The sequence below is a fragment of the Colletotrichum higginsianum genome, chromosome 5 (genome assembly GCF_001672515.1).
Source record: "Colletotrichum higginsianum IMI 349063 chromosome 5, whole genome shotgun sequence".
In the NCBI taxonomy this organism is placed as follows: domain Eukaryota; kingdom Fungi; phylum Ascomycota; class Sordariomycetes; order Glomerellales; family Glomerellaceae; genus Colletotrichum; species Colletotrichum higginsianum.
In genome coordinates, this window is record NC_030958.1 from 1,247,026 (window position 1) to 1,269,671 (window position 22,646).

Below are 22,646 nucleotides of genomic sequence, written 5' to 3' on the forward strand. Positions count from 1 at the left end.
CATTTCATGCTGGTTGTGACTCGCAAAGAGAATTTTCCGTCTCTTTACTACTGTACATAGCTCGCTTTCTAAGTGAGAGGAACCTGAAGATTGGAAGTGGCGTATCTTGTTTCGTCTAAACTCTGGCGTCTGTTCATGAGTAAGCTCAACAAGCAGTTTCTGAGCTAGGGATTGCGATGATAAGATTGTTTGATGGAGCGCTCCATTTCGTCACTGGCAATCAATATCCCTATCAGTCACGTCGCCTGGATCAATCTGTGTTTGAGACAATGCGGTTTGACTGCGCGCTCATCCATCTTGAAAGTCGGTTTACACGCTCCTGCGACTGGAAAACGCCTGGAATGTTCCGCACTCCCCGCGAGGAAGGAATGACACAACACCAAAATCCTGCCGGCGCCACCTCATGCCTGCCCAGCCCAGGGATCAGTCAGTCCCTCCTATCCCGCCCACCTGGCTGTGCCTGCCTTCGAATCCCGACGCGCTTTCCATCTTGCTTTCTCTCACAAGGTTCGCTCAGCCTCAGAGAAGGAGCCATCATGGATCTTCTGTCCTTGGCCGCGCTTCTCCTTGTCACCTTGCCAAAGCGACGGTATTCCTCCCGGTCCTCCTCCTTACCATCCATCATCCATTCTGTTCCTCACCGCCCATCATTCGAATCTCCACGACACTTCTTCATACTCTCGCAGCTTCCTTTTGGTTAGCTTCAGACCGGCTTTCGCACGTCGACCAACAGCAGCTTCACTTGAATCAGCTCTAGCCTCGCTCCTTTATACCTACACCGTCGCATAATCGCCCTGCTTCCTCCAGCCTGTAGCTCTCCTACGACACACACTTCCACCTCTATGCGTCGACACGAGAGTACCAGGTCGAGGTCGACGTTGACCCGAAGCAAGTCCACAACCTCTGTTCGCTCAGCCATCCAGAGACTGGAGCACATCGATCCAGTCACCGCCGAAAGAGACGCCCACATCGCCGCTACCTTGTCCTTTGCACGCTCAGGGCTCGACCCGGGCACTGGAATGGGAGCTTCGGTTTCTCGGCATCACGCCCGCTCGGCCACCATGAATGCCCGGCCAGCGGCCATTGTCAGCCACGACCGACCCCAGAGCGAAAGGGGCTCCCAAGGCTACCACGAGAATGGCCTACGTCGCCAAAACAGTGTTCGTTTCGCTATACGAGAACCTCGATCGAAGCGACCGCAGACTCAACTTAGCAACGATGACTCCTCAGAAACGGGAACCGTTCGACGTCGAAGCGTTCTCAAAAATGTGGGAAATTGTCCCCTTGGCCAGGCTTCTGACAAAGTCGAACGCCCATTCGTGAGTACTTACACCACCAGCTACATCGATTCACTACCTCCAGTGGAGTCATTCGGGTCACCGGACGAATGCGGACCACCTCCGGCATCATATCGAAGGTTGCGTAAATCCCGATCAATGTTCGCCCCCTCGAACCCAAACTCCAAGACCAGCCACTCTTTCAAGGAATGTTCGGAGCAGCCGAGTCCACAGCCATCGTTACGACGGAAATCCATGCAGAACATGAAGGGAAACAGCCATTTGTCGAAGACGTTGGGGCTTCGCGCACCAAAATCGACCAGCTTCCTGAAGGTTCGCGGCGCTGGGAATGGTTCTAGCATCGGTACTCGGGAACAGAATGACTTAGTGGTTCAGGAGGCCGAAGACAATTTTCGCAGAGACGTTGAAAACCAACAACACTTGAGGCCGCGGTCGTCGATTTTCTTCTCGAAGACGAAGAAAAGCCGGAGTCCCTTGGGGCTGCGTAAATCCATGAGAGACAACAGTTACGATACCCACTTCGACGGGTCCGCAAACGTCCTGACCGTCAGCAAGGACGCCTCCCTGAGGAGAAAGGCTCGGAAGGTCTCCAGCAGCCTCAAAACCAAGCTCAAGGAAATCTTTAGGCGCAGTAAGAAAGAAGATTCGATAACTCCAGCAAACGAAGCAGAGCCAGCAGTTGTGGCCGAAGATCAAGGCGGCGTTGAAACCGAACAGGACGACCCATACATGGATATCGTCGATCCAGTTCTGACGGATGAGTGCTCTATTTCGCAGGTACCTTCGCGAGTTCCTTCCCTGCATAATGCCTCCTCGGCTCAAAGACTCCGTTCTCGGCAGGGAAGTATAGAGAGTATCGGAAGCGAAATGAAGGTGTCGGATGAAAAGTCGCGTGTGACCAGCTGGACTAGCTCAGGAACCCATACTCTCAACAGCCAAAGCACATGGGGTGGCGAGCGTGATCGACAACGCCTATCCATCATCAAGGAGAACGGCCCTCATCAGTCGTCCTCCTCCTTTAGGCGGCCAAGCAGAGGAGACCGCAATCCCTACGAGTTCGGATCGCTATCTCCGCCTCCGCCGAGCGTACCAGTCCACTCTGGTCCATCAGTCGATAGCGCCAGAGTCTATTCTGCACTCATGACCCGCTTGAACGAAGCCAAGCAGAGGCAACAGGAGAGGGAATCGCGAAAGCGCAATAGTGGGGACTGGAGCTCGGAAAGGCTCGGGTCAGTTCGTCTGTCAAAGTCCGACGACGAGGAAGGCATCGAAGAAGACGGGCGACAGAAACCACCCACCATTAGATGTGTGCTCCACGAGGACGACGTGTTTCGAGACAGTCCGTGGGAGCAGCAGCCGTCACAAGAGGCCGATGATACCGAAATCGTCAACCTTGCTGAAAATAATGCCGCATCAGCTTCTGGCAGTGTGGTTCATCACCGCCAGGAATTCGAATCAGAGACGACCCTCACTTCTTACAAAAGTTACCCAAGATTTGGTACTAGTAACGGAAAGGAGCTCTCATCCTCATGGTCACAGAAGGCACACAGTGAAGACACCACGATTGCTCCGAAAACCTTGTCTACTCGACGTTCTGCCTTCTTCGGCAGCCCGACCTGTCACCTCTTTCGGACAACGAGTCCATACCGCAAAGCATTGCAAGCATCAATCAAGGAAAGCGCATCAGGACCCGCTGAGGCGCGCTCGCCAACGGCTTCAAGTCTGAACCTAGACATAATTCCTTTGAAGCGTCGCCCGAGTTTCTCTAAGGAAGATCCGCGCCTTGCTTACTCTGAAAGCATCTACTCCGACGAGCTCCTCACGCCGCCAAGCATCCCACAGCTTGTGAGCACGCCATCTGGACTGGTTGTCCCGCACCGGGACCCTAGTCACCAGGCAACTCATGTAGATCTCAGGAATACTTCTTCTGCGACCGCATTGTCGGACGCTGTTGTCGAGCATGGTCCGGATAGGGCACCTCTCATGTTTGCCCGTGACGATGACACTGCGAGTACTCGATGGGCACCATCTGGCCCCGGAGAGTTTACAAGCATGATGCAGGCGGATCGAACAGTATCAAACGCGAGCTCAGTTGAGTGGAAGACGTGGCTCTCTGCCAACGCGTCGAAGACTGATGCCAATCTGGCCAACGCCCGGGCGCACAACATGCGGGAGGCTCAACACCCAAAAACAGATGCGCTTAGGACATTGGGCCATGTGCGCGAGGGTGCAGAGGTTGAGGAGTCGCAGTCCCCAGTCTCGTACAAGCCAACAGATGGCGAGAAGAGCAGATTGCAGACACCGCTGAGGGCGATGAGTCATAACTCTCGGCAGACATCTTCTACCAGTCGAATCGAGCTCGGCGTCAAGACACATATCTTGAGAAGGAGCAGAGATGAGAACGCAGCTCCCCTGTCAGATGTGCGCATTTCGAAGCACATTCGTGGCATCTACGGTCCTCCTCCAATCCCGCCACGGAGCTCTTTGAGATCCACTCCTTCGATGGCTCTAATGCAACCCCGGTCTTCTCAAAGCAACATCCCCATCAAGTCTGTCGACAGCAAGAACTCAAAGATGCGCAGTCTTGGCACAATATTGAAACTACAGTCAGCTGATGTATCCTCAAGTCCAAACAGTCGGTCTCCCATTAAAGCGGCCAGGTACAACGGACTACACAACGGGCTCCAGTCATCAACGTCCAGTCCTGGACTTACCATGGCCGTTGAGAAACAATTCGGCCCCATGCTTGCCGGCGAAGAACCGTCTAGAGGCTCCCCGAGGGAAAGGAGGAGTTCCATGCGCCGCCGCCTATTGAACTCCAGCGATAGCGAGATAGCCGATAGATCTGATTCAGTGAGCCTGGACGACTGGCGGCCACATTCGGGAGGGGGTAAACAGATTCTCGAGGATTTCTTGAGCAGCAGACGGCAAGTCTCTGTCGCTAGCAATGATTCAGTAGCCTTTCTGTGAGATTAACGGTCAAATGTTTTGGCGGTGACCGAATTCCCCCGAGGGCAAGACGCTGTTATTACGATTATGGCGATGAGTGTAATGATTATTCATGATTGGAAGGCAGACACTGCCACATGGAAGCATGGAGTTAATGGTTCAGAAAGTTGCGGGACCCCTAATACATGACGCACGTATACTTATTGCTCTAGACATGGACCATGAGGAAATAATTGCCTTGTGGAGGATTGAATGGTAGTAGAGACCATTTGATTCTGGTTTCGTAGACTAGCGTATGTCATGAGGTTCAATACCAGTGCACGGCGTTGTCAATTAATTTGCTGTGTACCTACTTCTGTGACCGACCCGCGTTACGATTCAGGCAGGGGACCGAAGCGGTACTGAGCCCACGCAAAACTTCCCTCTTTCATGGTCCACAACTGCTTGCCAAGATCGTCTCCGGCGGCGCCGGCGGCGACGTGGACGGGCATGAGGTGGTCCATCCACGGATGGGCCTGTTTGGCGTCAGGGCGGCTGCACACCTGCGCCATTTTCTCCTGCCTCTCGTCGACGCCAGCCTCGACGGCCTCTTTGAGGGCGTCATCGAAGCTCACGGCGTAGGGCAACGGTTCCGGCCCGCTGTCCATGTGATGGAGATTATGCACGGACATGCCGGCGCCGATGATGACGACGCCCTCATCGCGGAGAGCGGAGACGGCGCGGCCGAGGCGGTAGTGGGCGTCCGGGTCCTCGGAACGGAAGAGAGAGGCCTGGACGATGGGCACGCCGAGGGGGTTCTCGTCCGGGTGGAAAGCGACGTGGAAGCCGGCCCAGACGCCGTGGTCGAGGCCGCGCTCGGTGGTGTCGCAGGGGATGTCGTGGGAGGCGACAAGAGTGCAGACGCGGGCGGAGAGGGCGGGGGAGCCAATGTTCGGGTAGGTTGCGGAGTAGTAGTGGAGGGGGAAGCCGGAGAAGTCGTAGATTAAAGGAGCGGAGGGGGCCGAGTTGACGAGGATGGAGGCCGGGGTGCGGGACTGCCAATGGGCGGAGAAGACGAGGACGGCGGCAGGGCGAAGGGAGGTAATTTCTGCGCCGATGTGCTGAAGAGTTGGGTATACGGGGTGGGATTTGTTGTACATTACGTCCGGCTGCGAGGGAAGGGGGGCTTGTGTTAGTCTGAAATGTTGTGACGGACGAGGTTTGGGAAGGTGAAGTGATGCGATGAACGTACGCCCCCATGGGAGAAGAAGTAGACCGGCATCCGGGGTTTCTTTATCGTCGCAAGATCTGCATAGTTGGACGTGTAGCCCGCCAGTTTTGCGGCCACCGTCGTGAAGATAGATTGAATGGTGGGTGAGAGCATGTAAGCCGTGAGGGCGACGGAGAGGGAAAGGAGGAATAGCGGGCTGAGGCGCGGCATGTTGGGCACGGTGATGGGATGCGCTCAATGCCAAAACGGAGCGGTTGTCCGGCTGTGGAACCAGAATCTCAGGGAGGCAGTGGCGGAGACTTTTGTTGTTTTTTAAAGGAGTTGCGAGAGCACGGTGGGACGACGTCGGTCCGAAGGCCGGATGGGAGCATCGGCACGGAGGATGCGGAGGGGCCGGATGGCGGGCGCTCGCGCTTTTCGTCGCGCGCGGCCGGGTCCACCGTCCACCGCGTGTGGTATGACAGCAATGTGTTAGGGGGGAGAGGACCGACGGGAGGATCGTCTAGTGGGAGATCGTGCTGCTGACTCGCCCCGCCCGCGCAATTGGAACGGGGACAGGGGGCAGGCCTCAGGGGGCTACTGGAGATGGTTACAGGGGGCGACCAGGAGCGGGCTGAGCAGCCAGAAAAAAACAAAACCGAACGGTTCCCAACCACGGCTCGCCGTGTCCCGTCCCTGCCCCCCCCCCACCCCACCCGCCGCGGCGCACCCAAGCTTCTTTTCGCTGCGTTTCCCCTTGCATCCATCACGTCCTAGTCCAATTTACTTGTCCAATGCTCACCTCGCGGGCCCATGCATCAAGACTCCTCTTCTTCTTCTTCATCCTCGCCAACCTCGCATCACTCACCGCCGCGTCGCACCCCGCCGACCAACGCCACGAACACCACCAAGGTCCGCTTTTGAATCCGGGTGAAGCTATCGCCTCCGGCTCTGACCAGCAGCACCCTCCGCTCGCCGCCGTCGCGGACGCAGAACTCCTCCTGCCCTTCGCAGGCCCCCTAGCACCAGCAGCACCAGCAGCACCCGAAGCCATGTCCTCCTCCCTCGCCCGGACGGCCCCGCTCGTGTTCCCGGCCGCCGGCAAACACACGGCCACCGTCATCTTCGCCCACGGCCTCGGCGACACGGGCCACGGGTGGGCGAGCGCCGTCGAGAACTGGAGGCGGAGGCAGAGGCTTGACGAGGTCAAGTTTGTGCTGCCCCACGCGCCTCAGATTCCCATCACCTGCGTGAGTTTTGCCTGTGTTCCTACTTGACCTTTCTCATCACTCATCTCTCATCTGATCCCGTTTTGCCTATCCATCCTACTCTTCACCACCACCACCACCACCACCACCACATGTACATTCCATTACCTACCTACCTACCTACCTGACCACCCCATGACCATCCGTCACCGACGCTAACGCCGCTCGATAGAACTGGGGCATGCGCATGCCGGGCTGGTTCGACATTGTAAGTCGTAACACAATCTTTGACCGGCACCGCCGCCAAGCATCATCATCGTCGCCGGCGTCGTCGTCATCGTCATCGTCGTCCCCGCTGACCGTACCCCAGAAAAGGCTGGACGGCACTGTCGAGTCCCTCCGCGAGTCCGAGGACGAGCCGGGCATCCGCGCGTCGTCCGAGTACTTCCAGTCGCTCGTCCAGGCCGAGGTCGACGCCGGCATCCCCGCCGAGCGCATCGTCCTCGGGGGCTTCAGCCAGGGCGGCGCCATGGCCATCTTCTCGGGCTTGACGGGCCCGCACCGCATCGGCGGCATCGTCGGTCTGTCGTGCTGGCTGCCGCTTAGCAACAAGTTCGCGGGCATTGTGGCGGCGGGCTCGCCGAGCCAGGACACGCCCGTGTGGTTGGGCCACGGCGACGCGGACCCGCTCGTGCGGCCGGAGCTCGGCGAGCTGAGCGCCGAGGCGTTGAAGAAGCTGGGGTTCAAGGTGTCGAGGACGCTTTACCCGTGAGTCGTCCCATTTCCTCTTGTCTCTCTCTCTCTCTCTCTCTCTCTCTCTCTCTCCCTCTCTCTCTATTGTGTTTCCTGTCTTTCTTCTGTGTCCGACTTGATGCCATGTTTCTCTGCGGCTCGATGCACTTCACGTGGGCTGACTCTCCGCAACTACAGTGGTATGCCCCACGCTGCGTGCCCCGAGGAGCTCGATGACGTGGAGGCGTTTTTGCGCGAAAGACTGCCGCCGACTAAGCAGTGAGCTGGAATGGCGGGGGAATGGTAAAAAGGCTGCAAGCGATAAGCAGCACACGGAGCAACTGATTTGATGTTGTGGCCTTGGACAATCGAAGCCTATCGGTTGTCTGTATATTGCATGGCGCGCAATCAGGCAAACACTCAGGAAAGACTTTTCAAAGGGCGGCATGTAACATCTCCATGCTTCCCACCCGACACATATCACCGAGTAGGTAGACCGTGTGCCCGAAACATCAACATCATGCAACATCTGCGCTTTTCTTGTTGGATCCTACAGGACGGACCAGTAGCAACGGTAGGGTACAAGCGAACCTAGTGAAGACGACCGGCGCATGTCGGATTCGGTGTCGCCTGTACTCCGTCGCAGTTGACAACGACTTGTTTCCATTGGGATGGTTGGCAGGAATAGCACCACAATACTGAAATCTTGCTCGCTCTCCTATCACGACCAAAACGCTCAATGTACAATAAGCATGGGGAAAACGGAGAGAAATCCATCCATGGAAAAATGAGAGAGAGAACCGCGCACCAACTCAATGGCTCGTGGCCCATGTCTCTCCTTGAGCAACTCAACACGAGGTTTCCTTGCGTGCTTGACCCCCCCTATGAGCGCTGCTTACCTAAAACCACAACTGACGCTAGCGATGTGGGTGGGGTACCTGTCTTATCTCGCTGAGGAATCCAGCATCTTGGCCTTCTGCAGACTGCCAGGGCCTATTCAGGCCCAGTGGGAGGGTCACCTGTGGTCGCCCCCCCCGAATCACACGGCCTCCCAGCGCCACGGCCCATGTCTAGGTGCCACGGGCCCCTGGGTGGTACACCATTGCCCCCTCCCCCCACCCCTTGTTAAGGCGTAAGCCTGAAGCCCAATCTATGGCCCGTGGCCACCCGGAAGTCTCCCATTCTGCCGCCCAAGCTGCAGCTCGCATCTGCTCTGCAGCAAGCCGCAACTCTTTTCTCCAAGAAGATCTCCAAAACCACCACCATTTGCTCCCTCTTCCTTCTTTTCTACTCGCCCCGAGAAAAAACCAAGAAAAAAAGAACCAAAAAAAATAAGGCTTCATCAATCTTCCGGGAGGCTCTCTGTTTGCAAGTCACGCACGACACTTCTCCTCTCTTCTTCTTTCTCTTCGTATCGGGGGCTGAGATGATACCGATCAGTCCGACGTACATATCACGGTAAACAAAACAAAACAAAAGTCTCTCATCGGGGCTTGGTGGGCTCAGCAACATCACCTAGTCGAGCCGAGTCCAGTCGAAAAGAAACACCCCGCAGAAAACAAACTTTGGACGCATCATCATCATTGCTCTCACCACCCACAGAGACAACACCAAAACACCCGGGAATGGCCTCCCCAACCACACCCGGCGAGGATCGGCCCTCGACCCCGACGCCCTCCCAACTGCCCCCCGTCCCGGGGTCGCCAGTCTACTCTCTCGCCTCGACCGCGAACCCGCTCTCGTCCTACCACCTCCCGCTGCCGCCCCCGCCGCGGCCCGTCCACGCCGTCCTGACCAAATCCGACCTCGAGCTCTCCCAGACCGCCTACTCCGACCTCATCCAGACTGCAAAGTCCTACCGCCTCGCCCTCGCCTCGCTCTCCACTGCCGCCTCCTCCTTCGGCTCCGCCCTCGAGTCTTGCGCCCGCCTGAAGGAGGCCCGTGCCGAGTCCCTGTCCTCCGCCTCCCAGCCCGGCGCCGCCCTGTCTGCGAGCTTCACCGCCGGCGCCAAGGGCTCTTGCACCGCCGACCTGCTGCTGTCCGCCTCGGGCGTCCACCACCTCGTCGCGAACCACCAGCAAATCCTCTCCGAGACCGTCTACCGCGACTTCGAGGTGCCCCTGCTGCACGAACTGGATAAGTGGCGCCAGCGCGTCGACGACGAGGAGGACGCATACGTGCGCGAGGTCAAGGCCCGCAACCTCGAGATCAGGCGGCTGGAGAAGGAGGGGCTGAAGCTCCACAAGCAGCGCCGCCTCGACGTCGGCAAGTTCAGGGCCCACCTTGTCGACCTGACGACCAAACTAGACGGCCTGACGTCTCTGCACGGCGACCATGCTAGGACCCTGCTGCGCGAGAGCCAGGACACGAGCGGCCGCATCGTCGAGGCTTCGTGCAGCCTCGTCCGCGCCGAGGTCGACATCTTTGAGTCGCTTGCGAGAAAGGGCTGGAGCGGCGGCGGTCTGGACGAGCTGCTGGAGAGGGGAGCCGACCTGTTCGCGAGCGACGAGGTCGGCGATCACCATCACTCGGGCGTCGTGGGCGGCGGGACCGCCGAGGCGGCGAAGCTGTTCAGCATCCTCCCGCCCAAGAGCATTCTCGCCGACGCCGCCTCGGACGTAACGCGCCACGGCGGCGGCGGCCACAAGCGAGGCGACAGCCTGCTGAGCGACCCGGACCGGTACCAGAGCCTCGCGGCCGCCGCGACCATCGCCGCGTCGCCGGGGCTCGGGGACGACAACGACGCCGACAGCATCTTCTCCGAGACCAACTTCAACAGGCCGCGCGGCGTGCGGCCCTTTTCACCGCAGCCCATCAGGCGGCACGCTACCGACGTGACGTTTGACAGCCTCGGCGTCGGGCTGAGCGAGGAGTCGCGTGTGGTCGACAGGGTTGAGGAGGAGGTTGTCGTTGAGGGGAGCCGGCACGATGTGCTGAGGGAAGAAGAGCACGAGGGCGAGGATAGGTGCGAGGGCGAGGGCGAGGGCGAGGGCGAGGGCGAGGGCGAGGGCGAGGGCGAGGGCGAGGGCGAGGGCGAGGGCGAGGGCGAGGGCAAGGGCGAGAACTTGGCCCAAGGGGAGGCGCCTGCGCAGCTGTCGTCGCCTTGGGCCGACGAGGAGCAGGCCGAGGAGCCCAACAAGCAGACCCTGGGGGAAGAACACGACGAAAAAGACCACAGAGCTAGCACTCCCGCCGTGGAAGACGCCGGGGAGGAGGGGGAAATTGCACACGGGACGGCGGACAGGGGACGACAGCCCGTCAGGCGGTGGAGTGTAAATGAAGAGGACGACGCGTCACTTTCATTGGGAAGGGGAGAGCTTTCTTTTCAATCCTGAGAGGGTTGTTTTTTTTTTCTTTTCTTCGGGCGGCGGCGGCGAAGGAGACTTGATGATTATTACTCTTTTGTTTATACCCATTTAGAGGCGTTTGTTTCTATGGACGAGGAGGAGGGGGAACGAACGCTCTACGCCCCCCCCTCCTTGCCCCCTCGGCGCACGCGCGCTGCATACATATATATACTCTTACAATTCGTGCATACAGGATACACCCATTCTTTCGCCTTGTTGCCCTCCCTCCCCCTCTGACTCCCTTTCTCTCTTCTGCGGGCGACCTTTCTCTGCTTCTGGTTCCACCTCGACTTCTATGAAAAAAAGATTGAAAATGCGCGCGCGTGGTATTCGTATGGACATGAAAAAACTTTTTATAAACCCTCCCCCCTTCCTCCCGCCCAAACGCCATCCCGATTCTCCCCGGGAAAACCCAACCACCTGGACGAAAAACAAATGCCTGATGACACTCTCACAAAAAAGCATGCAAATACCATCACTACCGCCTCCCCCCTTTCTCAACTCAGTCGTCCTTGTCGGCGCTCAGGATCTCGCCCCCGAACAGCCCAAAGGTCGCGTCCAGCCACCAGATGATCTTCCAGTACAGGCTGGCGCGGTTCCAGTCAAAGTCGCCGCTGTCGGTGCGCGGCACCTCGTTGCCGATCATGGAGCCGCTGAACCACTTAAGGAAGGGGACCATGTTGACGACCCGCTGCGTGTAGCTCTGCTGCGGCAGCAGCGCCTGCTCGGCGGGGAGGAGCCTAGCCTTCCGCGCCGTTGGGATGCGCCGGCAGAACATGCTGTCCTCGGCCTGCATCAGGGGCTGCTGCTGCTGCTGCTGCAACTCCGTCAAGGTCGCCGAGGAGTTGGTCGTGTTGGAGATGGTGGCGGTCTCGATCGTGTTGGATGAGGTTAGCGACGTCGGCGGCGAGAGGTCGCTCGTGGATCGGGTGTTGGGAATGGAGAAGGGATTGCCGCCGCCGTTCTTGCTAGCGGAACGATGTTGGCCGCGCGGCGTCCGGTGGGTGCCGAAGCTGCCCGCCGGGACCGACCGTGAGCGGCCGTGTTCCTCGTGGGCGGCAACGAGGGAGTCAACATCCGGGACGGGCTCGTCGCGCGCGGGGGGCAGTCCGTGGTACGGCTCGGCGTGGACGAGGTAGCCCAGCACGCGCTGGGGGCTGGCATAGACGGCGGCGTCCGCGGCGTCGGCTGACTCGAACGTCACCTTGACCCAGTGCTCGCCACCATCGGCGCGGTTGACCTTTGCACGCTCCTCGGCCGTGAGTCCCCGGCGGCGGGTGAAGGCCGGGTCGCGTAGCTCAGACTTGTAGCGGCGCTGCTCGAGGGGTGGCTCGCGCGGGTAGTCCTCGCAGATGAGGCCGGCAAGCTGCTCATAATGGGAGATGGCGGCGTACTGCTGCGAGGGCGAGCGGTAGCCGCGGAGGATGATTTCGGTCGGCACGTGGCGGGTGACGCGAGGCTCGGCAGCGGCAGGCGTGTCGTCGGCCGCGGAGGCCAGGAGAGGCGCCTGGGAGAGGCCAGACGTCTTGCGTTGCGGGACGACGGCGGCCGCTGAGGAGTTACCACCTGCGCCTCCTGTTGTGGTCGTTGTTGCGGTCGTCGAAGCAGCAACGTTGTTGTTGGTGACGGCCTGTGTAGAGAGCCAGTCGCCGAAGATCTTGTCGGCGGCCGCGACCGTCGGGTTTTCGCGGCGACCCGCGGGGGTTCCGGTTCGTGAGCGGGAGCGGCGTGTCGATTTGCCAAAGGAGCCTGTTTCTGCGACACCGCGGCGGTTCCTAGCGCCGGGAAGACCTTCTTGCCTTTACGAGAGAGGTCTTGGTTAGCGGGATGACCTTGGGCATAATGTACAAGCAGCGTGAAGGTGGGGGTATTCAAACGTACTGTGGGAAAACCATGGCGTAGGGACGTTTAATTCCGTCATCGCCGACGTAGAGTTCCTCGTCGGGGACATTGTGGAGGATAAGGGGCGCCATTGTGTCGTTGGTACGGGGAGGGCGCTGCCTCGGCTGAAAGGTCTGACGGGAGCTGCTTCGGGATGATTCTATCAGGCGCCGAGCACACAATTGCGCTGTGTTTTGTACGCTGCGATAAAGAAATAGTCGAAAGAAGGCGGGTAGTGGCCGTCGAGGTGCTGTTATACCTTCTTCAGCGCGCGGGTGGTGAGGGACAAAGAAATGCCTTGGGCCGTGTCGGATTGCAGTTCCCGTGGCCGCCATTGGCGATGATTTTCTGATGCGAGAAGGCCGTGTCCCAGCAACGGCGGATTATCTGGCTGCCGAGTTCCGACACACCTTGGCTCCAAAGCTGCGGACCTACCCATGCGAGGAAGCTTGGGATCTGATGTCCGTGCGTCCCGGGCATGTGGACCGGGACATCGGAGTTTGCTTATGTCATTTTCTGTCCAACTTCGACGTCAACTAACACATCCAAACCGCAAGACCAGCCAGGTTCATCAGGCAACCGCCGCCATCCATCCCAATATACCGCCGCCGTTCAAGACTATATATGATCCAAATGCTTCTCTTACTTTCACCAAGGCCCGTGGCTCAATGGGATCACTAGGCACGTCTGTGAGTTTCTGAACGTCCCAGGCCACGGGTCGTGAGTTCGAATCTCACTGTAAAATCCTTGCATCGTTACACCTGGGGCTGGTAAGAGCCTCCTGGGATTTTCGTAGGTCTATATCTTCGGATATGGGCTGAGCTTTTTGCAATTAATCCAACCGGTTATGAGCAGCGTGTTTAGTTTTGTCAACCGCGTCGCAGTTGTTGCTACAACCGACTCTTCTCCAACTAATACTACAACACAGCAGGTACCGGATAACTGGGTCAATTCTTTTTACTACATGTGATTGGTGACTTAGAAATTTATGATTTCTTGGGTGGTTTCGCAACCTCGAAAGTGGTTTGCAATGGTGTGTCCTGGAACACCTATGCAAAATCGCTGGGGTGTCCGCCTTGATGCATACATGGTATTGTTAGACAACATCTTTCTATCTCTTCCACTCCTATTTTTGTGTTAGAACTCCCCTTGTTTAAGCCGCATTACCCTCTGAGAATAATTTACCGCTCGCAAACCCCTAGCCACACACGCTGAGGGTGCTAAGGTGACGAGGTAATGGCGGGCATTTGACAATGCAGGTTGAATGGACACACTTTGCATGAAAAGAAATAACCGAATTTCCACAAACCAGGGTTGGCTGGATTCTGCCGAAGCCAGTGATGAGTATCAGAAATAGTCTATAGTAAACGGAGACCAATTTTTGTTTCCAAGTCAGTTGTCTGTCTTGACCGGCCACATTGCGGTCATGACCAAGTCTCTTCAATGGTACCTGTGTTGACATTGCCGAGGGACTCGACCATGTTTTTCTGCGGGAGATGGTTACTATGTCTAGGTCAGGCGATTCGTTAATCATCAAAGTGATTTGGGCGATAAAATTGGAAACTTCGAAAAGGAGAAAGACCGAGTTGAAAAAAGTAAAGTGATTCCAGGAAAGTGCTACTGAGGGTAGTTGCCCAAATTGGCAGGCAACTTCCTCCCCAGCACACGACGCGAGCTAGACAGGCAGCTCTTTCTCCAGCTCGTCAGGCCCCTCTCTCGTTCTTTTTCAGCTGAAAACTACCAGCGACATCACGATTTTGTCGACTTTCGCCCAGGCTACCTGTCCATTGACTTGAAAGGACCTAAACGACAACACGTCACACCACCATCCGCCAGACCGGCGTTGACCTCCTTTGTAAACATCGCCATGTTTTACAGCCACGAGAGTTAGTCACCTCCTTCGACCGGTTGATCACGGTACAGCTCGCCTCTAACGTCTTGGCAGTCCTCACCAGCCGCCAGTTCGGTGTTGCGACCATTTGGTATAGTTGGTCCCTGTTCCTCAGGCAACGCAGTGCTCACAACTATCTTCAGGGTTGTCGCAACCATCGGTCCCCGCGGTGGCGGCTCACGGAAAGTATCCAGAAAAGCCATCGAAGACGTCGATATCCGAAAGGCTTGTGAGAAGATCATAGAACCTGGAGCGCCCATCTCTCTCCGTCTTCAGAGCAATCTTCTCTATGGTGTTTCACGGGTATACTCCTCGCAGTGTCATTACATGCTCACCGACGCGGAGAAGGTGCAGACGTTGATGAGAACCTTTTTTCGGCTCATCGCCAACAACGAGACCCACCCCAACGCTGGAAAAGCGAGGTACGCATGATCTTTGATTTGCTTGCCACACTCTTGCTGACTATGTCCGACTCTCAAAAAGACGTGATCAGATCACCCTTGGCGACGACCCCAGTTTCGTCCCAAGCAGCGTCATGCCGCATTTCACCATCGACGACAACGGCAATCCTTGCTTCGTACCTGGGAGTTCAAGCCGCCAATCGTCAGGCGGAAAGAACAAGTCGCAGTCTCAGCTCAGCCCTTTCCCTGACCCCATCAACTTCTTCCCTGAAGGTCGAGAGAAGTCTGTTCTTAACCTCGACATCTCTCAGTCGCTTGATGGTCTGGATTACCGTTTGCCTTCTCCATTCGCCAACTCCTCCGCGAAGAAGACCCAGCTTCCTCGAACACGAGAGGATATGGAGATCAACATGGAAACTGGTGCATTCGGTGCTCTGGACGAGTCTGACAATTTTGGTGGTGTGGAACTCGACATCGACGAAAATGGTGCCATCATCCTGGATGATAATGAGCTTGAGCTGCCATACCTCGGCGCAATCGACATGGCAGATGCTGGGGTCCCATTTCAGCATGAACATGCCCAGAATGAGCAGGCGATTCCCCGTGACGCCGAAGGCGACGACCCCATGATAGGCAGTGACCCTATCGTTCTCCTGGGTGATCCTGTCTCCTCGGTCCCCGAGTCGCCCGAAAATGGCCAAGGAAAGCAAGCTACTGCCGCATCCAAGAAGCGTCGCCGTGTGCTGAAGCTCGACAACGAAGGCACTACGATCTCGCGCTCGGTCCTCCGAGACTGGCAGGAACAATACGTTGAAAACGCGGAAAGAGCCACCAGCAAGCCCAAGGGCGTCACGCAAACCCAAGCCCAGAGCAATGCATACTTCTTCACTTTTGGGCAGGGCATCGGAGGCGTCGGCCGCAGCACAGGGATTCCAGGAACCAACTTCCCTCTCGCAGATATTTTCGCTGGCAACGGTCTTCGCAACATCATCTATGGCCCACCCACCGAAGCGGAGCAAGACTTGCAGACGCCTTCGCCCAAGGGACGTCGGAGAAGAGCAAATGAGGCCTTTGACGAGATGGGTTATGCAAGTGAAACGCGCAACGTGCGCCCGAGAGTCGACGAGACGCCCCAGCAGGGACGCTCCGTAGACGATGTTGAGGACTACGGCATGCTTGGTGACGAAACCATGCCGGAGATGGGAATGGAGGCTGCTCAGCCCATGGACGATCATCATTCGTCTTCCATGATGCCCTGGAACCGGACACCGTCGATTGGTCGGGCCTCTTCGGTCATCGGCCACAGTGCTCACCGCCACGAGCAAGCCAGCCAGAAGCCCGCCATGCCTCGCCGGAGCAGCATCGCTCTTTTCGAACCTCACGATGGCCAGGGAAGCGACCTGGGTGCAACTCCGATTGGCATGCCTGGCTCTCGAGACTTGAGATCAGGCAGTCTTGACTCTCCGGGAAACGCGGTCAACGCACAAGAAATGGACGAGAACGACTCTCACTGGATGCGGTCGACACTGGACAGTGCAAGCGTGGAGTTTTTGAAATGGACCGAAGAGGAGGTCAAGAAGGCTGGCCAGGTCAAAGAGGGAGACAGCAACGAGAACCGGCGATGGGTTGGTTTTGACGATCTCGTTGACCCGGCGAAGCAAAACCACGTTGTCGCGACCCAGGCATTCTACCATATTCTTTCACTGGCGACGAAGAATGCTATCTGTGTGGAGCAGCGGGTAGAGAACATGCAGCCCTTCGGAACGATCCGAGTTGGACTCGACCTGACGGCGCATCTTGAGAGCACGGAGTAGGAGAAAACGGCGGCGTCTCTATTGCGGAGTCTCTCCCTGCGCGGCATCTCAGCTGAGGCAAACTGATTTTTTTTCCTTTTTGTTTTTCTTCTGCGGTAACTATGAGGGGCATCTTGCGTTCAAGTGTTCAGAGAGGGGACCTTTTCTTCTGCGATTTTGATTTTTCGAAGTTGCATCTGGAACGCGTTTGTGGTCGAGGATTTTCGAGGCAGCGGAGGAAGAAGCGGATTGGGGCGCGGACGTTTCTTCGCGTATGGGTCGGAGGCCAGAGGTGATTTTTCCGCATGACTGGACGAATCGATGGATTTGGGAAGACACAGGAACTTGCTATCTCGTGGGAACTGGGATCACTCACATACACAAAGACTTGCAAAGCGTCATACACACATTAGCTACTTTCACACATGAAGTCAAATCAGTTTCAAAAAAGTTGCGTGCCATTGAAAGTCGTCATCTTCATTACTTCGTACAGCCAGGCCAGCGAGTTCGTGCGAGCTAAGTATGCATCTACTCGTAACTATCCTCATCGTCATCCACGCCCTCGCGATCCTCAAACTTCATGTATTCGATGTCGGGGTCATCTGCCACAGGACCCATCACATTCGTCCAAGCCTCTCTCACTGGCTCCAAAGCCGTGTCGCTGAAAGCAAGGTCAAACGGCAGGCTTGGAAGAACGTCCGAGGCGTCCGCGGAGGCCGAGGGGGCGGCCTTGGCTTGCTGGTATGCGACCTTGTAGATGGCCTGCGGCTGGCCATCACCGTCGCCAAGGGCAGGCAGCAAGGACGCCAAAGCCTTTTCCAAGGCTTCGGCCGAGCCAGAGGCTTCTGGTGTAACGAAATATAGGACGCCTACGATAACGACAGAGTCAGTTACCTGATACGACAAGAGGTTTGCCGGATCAAAAGTGTGGTTGAGGGTGTACATCAGTATGACAGGAATTGTCGTCAAAGCAAGGCTCAGACAATGTAGATAAGAATTTTGACTGAAATCATCATGTACAAGTGGGCAAGGATGAGACTGAACTTGAATGACTTACTCTGGCCAGATGGGCATTCGCCAGTCTCGCTCGAGTGAGCGAAGACGTAGATGGGGTTCGGCGAGGCAACATCCGTGATAGAAGCAGCCGGGAAAGCGATGACAGCCACGGCAGGGGTGGGAGACCCCTCAACGACGGCCTGGAATAGAGACGAAAGCGGCGAGTTGACGACAGCCGTCAGTCTGCTCACACGCTGGCTACTGGACGTGACATGTTCGGCGCCGCGGATGAGCGTACGGGATTTCACCGTAATGTCGCTGGTGAGGTCGAGCTCGAAGCGAGCGCCGTCTTCTTGCACGTCAAGCAGGCGCGTGGCTTTCACACCAGTGCCAAGCATGTAGACAGCGCCACCGACGGCACACGCACGGCAGCCGACCTGCGCGATTTCCGAGAGACCACCCCATTTAGGGTATACCGCCGCGAAGCCTGGCCCAAAGGCGCCCATGGATGACAAGTGTCTGTGGATAGCCGCCAGGCCGTCCTTGGTGCCGATTTTCCCGTCCAAGCTCAGGGTCAAGGTGACAATGTACGTCTGCAGGGCGGGGTCGAGCTTGAAGTCGGACGCCAGGAACTCCGACAGAGGCTTGTCAGCGTGCGGAGCCCACATGGCCCGCTGCTCTTCCGCATTATAGTCCAAGACGAACTTGAGGAACTTCATCAACGACCGCTTCGCCTTTGCGGGAATGGCGGTCGTGGAGAAGACGGCCTCGCGGTTGGAGGGGATCGGCACGATGCTCGGCTTTTCGTCTGCGGAGCCGCTCGGCGCCGGGGTGTAGATGAAAAAGGACCCGACGGCGAGGAACTCGATTTGCCGGAAGGCGCGGGAGGATACGAGCTGTTTCACCAGCTCGGAGCGGGTGTGAATGATCTGCGGCGCGAGGGCAAGGGAATACGCTCTCGGGAAGGACAGCGAGGGTCCAGAGCCGGCCGCGATTTCCGGCTTGGTCACGGTCGCCGACGAGAAAACGCGCCCAGGGCCGCCATCGTCAGCAGCTGCGTGGGCGGCAGCCCATTCCTCGACCTCCTGCAGGCTGAAGGCGGCTTCGGGACCGCCGTAGTATTCGTTGGGGTCGAGGTGCAGGATTTGCTTCCCGGACCGCGAGAGGGCTCTTTTTACGGCCGCCGGAGAGGGCTGCGTCAGTCAGATCGAGGCTTTTTTTTCTTCTTTTCAGGGCAAAAAAAACGACGATGCCGAACGACGAGGAGGAGTAGGAGTGCAAAAGAAGCAGGAAGAAAAGAGCTTACAAGGCTAGCAGCGACTGCTGCAGGCCAGTGCCGTGGAGTATGACATCCCACGTCTGCTCGGCCAGCGATTCCATGGTGGTTGGAAGAAGGAAAGGCAGGAGGATGAGGAAGAGGGAGAAAGCGAAGAGGGAAAATTTGCGAAAGAAAAAAAGAGACGAGGTTGGAAGGGTGGGAAAGGGGAGGGAAGATTGACGATGAGGGTCCAACGGTGGGGAAAACGGAGGCTCCTCTGATTTGTGTGGACCGTGCTAGGGACACTGTCTGAATGGCACTGTGCCTCGTGTCGCCTAAAATTTCGTTCGTCGCGTAGCGCTGTTTTCTCCCATTTCTTCCCTTCTTCACCATCCGCCCGGTAAACCAGCCGCGAGTCGCATTCGGTAGATTCGCGGTTCATGAGGGCCTTTCATTAGGCTTCCTCGGCGCCGGGCGGTAGAAGGAAGCCTTCCCTAGTATCTACTGCCTTGGAATAACGTCTGAAAAGGTAGCTCGAATTGTGGAATACATATCACGCCCAAGTTGTTTGGACTTGGTGTGAAACGGAACTGTGCCATGAAAGCTCTGTTTGCCCAAGTCGGATCGATTGGCCTGACGCCAGGCAGTTCTTCATGTGCCTGCTGGTTCTATGCCTAGAAAGAAGCCTGTGCCAGATGTGGCAGTAGCAAGCCGTATTTCTCCCGGTTTTCATCTCCGTCGTCATTATTCCCTGCCATCGCGAGCCATGTACCATGTAACCGAAGCCGTGCGGTCAGAGCCAAACCTGTGCTACCCCGTTGCCATACCATACCGTTGAACATCAAGAAGCAAGCTCGTTGTACCATTGTCGTATCTCGTCAAATCATGCCGGGACAAGATAATATCGCCCGTCCGTATTAGTTGTCGGAGCCGGTCTCGACCTCGACCTCGACGGCGTGGTGCGGACCGTCCACGACGACCATGGGGACATGTTTGGTAGCGGCGCATCCCTTGCTCATGCCGTCCTCGGCGTTGCAGCAACTGAGAATCCGCAAAGCCTCGTGGTCGGCCTTGAACTCTTCGGCCGCGTCCTCGACGGGTTCGAACCAGATGAAGCCGTCCCTCTCGCACTCGATCAGCCATGAGCCTGTCGCATCGTGGGCTGGTTAGTACGAGCGACACCACGTTGACATATTCATCGGAGTCTTCACTAACCCGGATGGAAGGAGCACGACTTGCCCGGGTTCTTCTTCTCCTCAAACGCCTCGTGGCAGACCTCGCACAGCTTGATCGCGCGCTTGATCGTCTTGTGGGTTGCCTGGCCCGGGCCGACCTGAGACACCTCGGACGACGCGCGGGTGCACGAACGGCGGCTGCGGCGGTTGGCGGCGGCCTCAGCCTCCTGGATCTTCTTCTTGTCGAGGTAGTCGAGCACGGTCTCGACGAAGGAGCGGGTGGGCGCATGGCCGCAGACGGCGGCGAGCACCTGGACGAGCTCCTCCTTCGAGGCCTCTCCCAGCCGAGCATGGAGTTCAGCCATGGCTGAGACGATGTTTGGCGACGATGACAGTGCTATTTTCTTCTGGAGGGGAGAAAAAAAAAGGGGGTGGGGGGGATGATAATGGCTTTCTTGATGGATCTGAATCGCTTTGTTTACGTTCCTCCCTTCACTTTTTTCCCCAAGGCTGCGTGAGAGGTGAGGGAAGTCCTGAAGATTCTGATGGCGGGCACTGAAAGAGAGAGAATCCAGGTCAATGGGCTCATGTAGGTATGCGCTTATTTTCTCACAGTTTCCGCACCGAGGACAACAGGTGGATGGATGAAAGGGGGGGGAAAGGCCATCAATGCTCACACAAGGAGGGTCCGTTTGCCATCGTCCAGTGGTTTATGGTTGTGGTGTAGAATCAGGAGGCTGAATATCGAAGGAAATGAAATCTTCCTTCCCACCACCCCTTCCCAAATCTTTGAATTCTTCTTATTTCTTTTCTGGTGGGTATCATTATCTTCATGCCATGGCCTTCCAAACCTGCTCCCATCTCCGCTCCGCAACGCCCACGAACTCCCGTATGAGCTGCGGCTGCAGCACTGTGCCCCCGTGCTTCGATATCGACAGCACCTTGGTGTCTCCTCCGCTGCGGTCTACCACCGCTGTGATCTGCTCGTCGCAGAGACTCTCCTCCAGCGTGTCGAGGTCGACAAGCGTCCAGAACTTGCCGGCCGAGGGACGGTCCGTCGTCTCCTTTTCTGCGAAGACGCCGGCTGTGCAGGCGACGGGGAAGCCGTGCAGCGTCAAGGGCTTGGGCTCGTCGCGCGAGCAGATGACCATCTCGCGATCGGGGTCCCAGCGGGCAATGGGAATGGTTGTGTCACGCAGAGCGGCGAGGATGGCGGTCCAGGCGACGTCGAAGGGGTTGCCGTCAAAGGAGATGAAGAAGATGTCGATGTAGAGGACCCAGTATGCCATCACGGCCTTCTCGCCCTCGCCGCTCTTCTCGGCGTCGCCGTCCATCTTGTCGTCATCGTCGTCATCCTCCGCCTCAGCACTCTCGGCGGGGCGAGTGTACCATATTCTCAGATCCTCGGGGTCGACGAGCTTGGAGGAGTGCAGCAACGAGTACACTCTCGTGCTAAGAGTTTGTGCGAGCGTCGTGGGGGGGACGCCGGGCAGAAACTGAGGCGCGCAGCCGGTGGCGAGCTCGATGTTGGGGACGAGCAGGTCGTAGTCTTTCAGCTCCGAGCCGGGCTTGGTCTCGTCGAGGTTCGCGGCAGTGCGGAAGTTGGGGATGTCGGCGGCGAGAATGGTCTCGGCGCGCACGCCGCAGATGACGGTCGTGTCGCCCGTGCGGACGACGGCGCTACCATTGGCGTGGGTCAGGCTAGAGGTGTTGACGTTGGGGATGCGGGCTTCGTCGGGGGCGCGGCCGTTGCTTCTCGCGGCGTTGGCGGGAGCGGGCGGCTGGAGGTTTGCGAGAAGGAAAGGGTGAGGCGAGAGCTTTGCGAACGTGTCGCGCGGGAGACCCTTTGAGGTGGCCATTTGTGTTCGAGTTCGTCCCGGTCGGTGGGGAGCCCAGATAATGTCTCAATTGAGGTCGAGGAGGGTGGACTTTGGGTTGAACGAGACGTCGAGACGAGACAGAGGCGGACAGACATACACACACACGCAGAAGGGAAGTGGGATGAAGTGAGAGCTGGAAATTTTGGGTGGAGTCGGAGGTCGGCGTCAGTGGCTCCGGTGGGGTCAAACGCCCCGGGCGGTGAATTCAGTGGTGACGCATTGGCCATTTAGCAGCTGGTTGCTGGAAGGGTCAACTAACCAACCGTGTGTCAACTCAGCTCTCATCAAGAGCTTTCCACATTTAAAAGAAGCTTCTTCCTCCTCTCTCTCTCTCTCTCTCTCTCTGGTATCATGTTGAATGGCTCCATACACGATCCAGGTTCCGTTAAAGATGAAAAGAGAATTGCCAGTTCCCACAGCAGCCAAGGGATTTCATAGAGCTCAGAGAGCAGACAGAGAGTCCAGCCAGCCTTACCGACAAGCCACCTCCATGACAGCGGTATTTGGGCAAATATTTCTAAATCAGCCGAGTGCTCATGTGCTCAGACTGTGGCGGACGCACCGTCCAGCTCTTGCCGTCGCCGACGTAGCCCCACTGGTGGGGGGGATCGCCGTTTTTGCTGTTGCACACGCCCGTGATGGTGAAAG

General features: G+C 57.5%; 9 protein-coding genes across 9 annotated transcripts; 4 read left to right on the forward strand and 5 right to left on the reverse strand.

Moving 5' to 3' along the window:
• Window positions 1-842: 842 nt before the first annotated feature.
• CH63R_07310 (uncharacterized protein) lies at window positions 843-4,268 on the forward strand (the record flags this gene model as incomplete). The annotated part of the gene is made up of 1 exon (XM_018302285.1): window positions 843-4,268. One exon carries the CDS (start codon window positions 843-845, stop codon window positions 4,266-4,268), a length of 3,426 nt encoding a protein of 1,141 aa, XP_018157063.1.
• Window positions 4,269-4,618: 350 nt separating this feature from the next.
• CH63R_07311 (Aromatic ring-opening dioxygenase) lies at window positions 4,619-5,667 on the reverse strand (the record flags this gene model as incomplete). The annotated part of the gene is made up of 2 exons (XM_018302286.1): window positions 4,619-5,395; window positions 5,479-5,667. 2 exons carry the CDS (start codon window positions 5,665-5,667, stop codon window positions 4,619-4,621), a joined length of 966 nt encoding a protein of 321 aa, XP_018157064.1.
• A 563-nt stretch (window positions 5,668-6,230) lies between these two features.
• On the forward strand, window positions 6,231-7,659 carry CH63R_07312 (phospholipase/Carboxylesterase; the record flags this gene model as incomplete). Its single annotated transcript, XM_018302287.1, has 3 exons — window positions 6,231-6,686; window positions 6,877-7,412; window positions 7,575-7,659. The coding sequence occupies 3 exons, from the start codon at window positions 6,231-6,233 to the stop codon at window positions 7,657-7,659; spliced, it is 1,077 nt and encodes a 358-aa protein (XP_018157065.1).
• A 1,342-nt stretch (window positions 7,660-9,001) lies between these two features.
• On the forward strand, window positions 9,002-10,711 carry CH63R_07313 (Phospholipid-binding protein; the record flags this gene model as incomplete). The annotated part of the gene is made up of 1 exon (XM_018302288.1): window positions 9,002-10,711. One exon carries the CDS (start codon window positions 9,002-9,004, stop codon window positions 10,709-10,711), a length of 1,710 nt encoding a protein of 569 aa, XP_018157066.1.
• A 514-nt stretch (window positions 10,712-11,225) lies between these two features.
• CH63R_07314 (uncharacterized protein) lies at window positions 11,226-12,696 on the reverse strand (the record flags this gene model as incomplete). The annotated part of the gene is made up of 2 exons (XM_018302289.1): window positions 11,226-12,522; window positions 12,605-12,696. The coding sequence occupies 2 exons, from the start codon at window positions 12,694-12,696 to the stop codon at window positions 11,226-11,228; spliced, it is 1,389 nt and encodes a 462-aa protein (XP_018157067.1).
• A 2,126-nt stretch (window positions 12,697-14,822) lies between these two features.
• CH63R_07315 (Rad21 rec8 n terminal domain-containing protein) lies at window positions 14,823-16,710 on the forward strand (the record flags this gene model as incomplete). Its single annotated transcript, XM_018302290.1, has 2 exons — window positions 14,823-14,917; window positions 14,979-16,710. 2 exons carry the CDS (start codon window positions 14,823-14,825, stop codon window positions 16,708-16,710), a joined length of 1,827 nt encoding a protein of 608 aa, XP_018157068.1.
• Window positions 16,711-17,217: 507 nt separating this feature from the next.
• CH63R_07316 (Rab protein geranylgeranyltransferase component A) lies at window positions 17,218-19,065 on the reverse strand (the record flags this gene model as incomplete). Its single annotated transcript, XM_018302291.1, has 3 exons — window positions 17,218-17,558; window positions 17,747-18,855; window positions 18,992-19,065. The coding sequence occupies 3 exons, from the start codon at window positions 19,063-19,065 to the stop codon at window positions 17,218-17,220; spliced, it is 1,524 nt and encodes a 507-aa protein (XP_018157069.1).
• A 795-nt stretch (window positions 19,066-19,860) lies between these two features.
• On the reverse strand, window positions 19,861-20,483 carry CH63R_07317 (uncharacterized protein; the record flags this gene model as incomplete). The annotated part of the gene is made up of 2 exons (XM_018302292.1): window positions 19,861-20,090; window positions 20,159-20,483. 2 exons carry the CDS (start codon window positions 20,481-20,483, stop codon window positions 19,861-19,863), a joined length of 555 nt encoding a protein of 184 aa, XP_018157070.1.
• Window positions 20,484-20,948: 465 nt separating this feature from the next.
• Window positions 20,949-21,977, reverse strand: CH63R_07318 (Exosome complex exonuclease RRP43; the record flags this gene model as incomplete). Its single annotated transcript, XM_018302293.1, has 1 exon — window positions 20,949-21,977. The coding sequence occupies one exon, from the start codon at window positions 21,975-21,977 to the stop codon at window positions 20,949-20,951; it is 1,029 nt and encodes a 342-aa protein (XP_018157071.1).
• Between the last annotated feature and the right edge of the window lie 669 nt (window positions 21,978-22,646).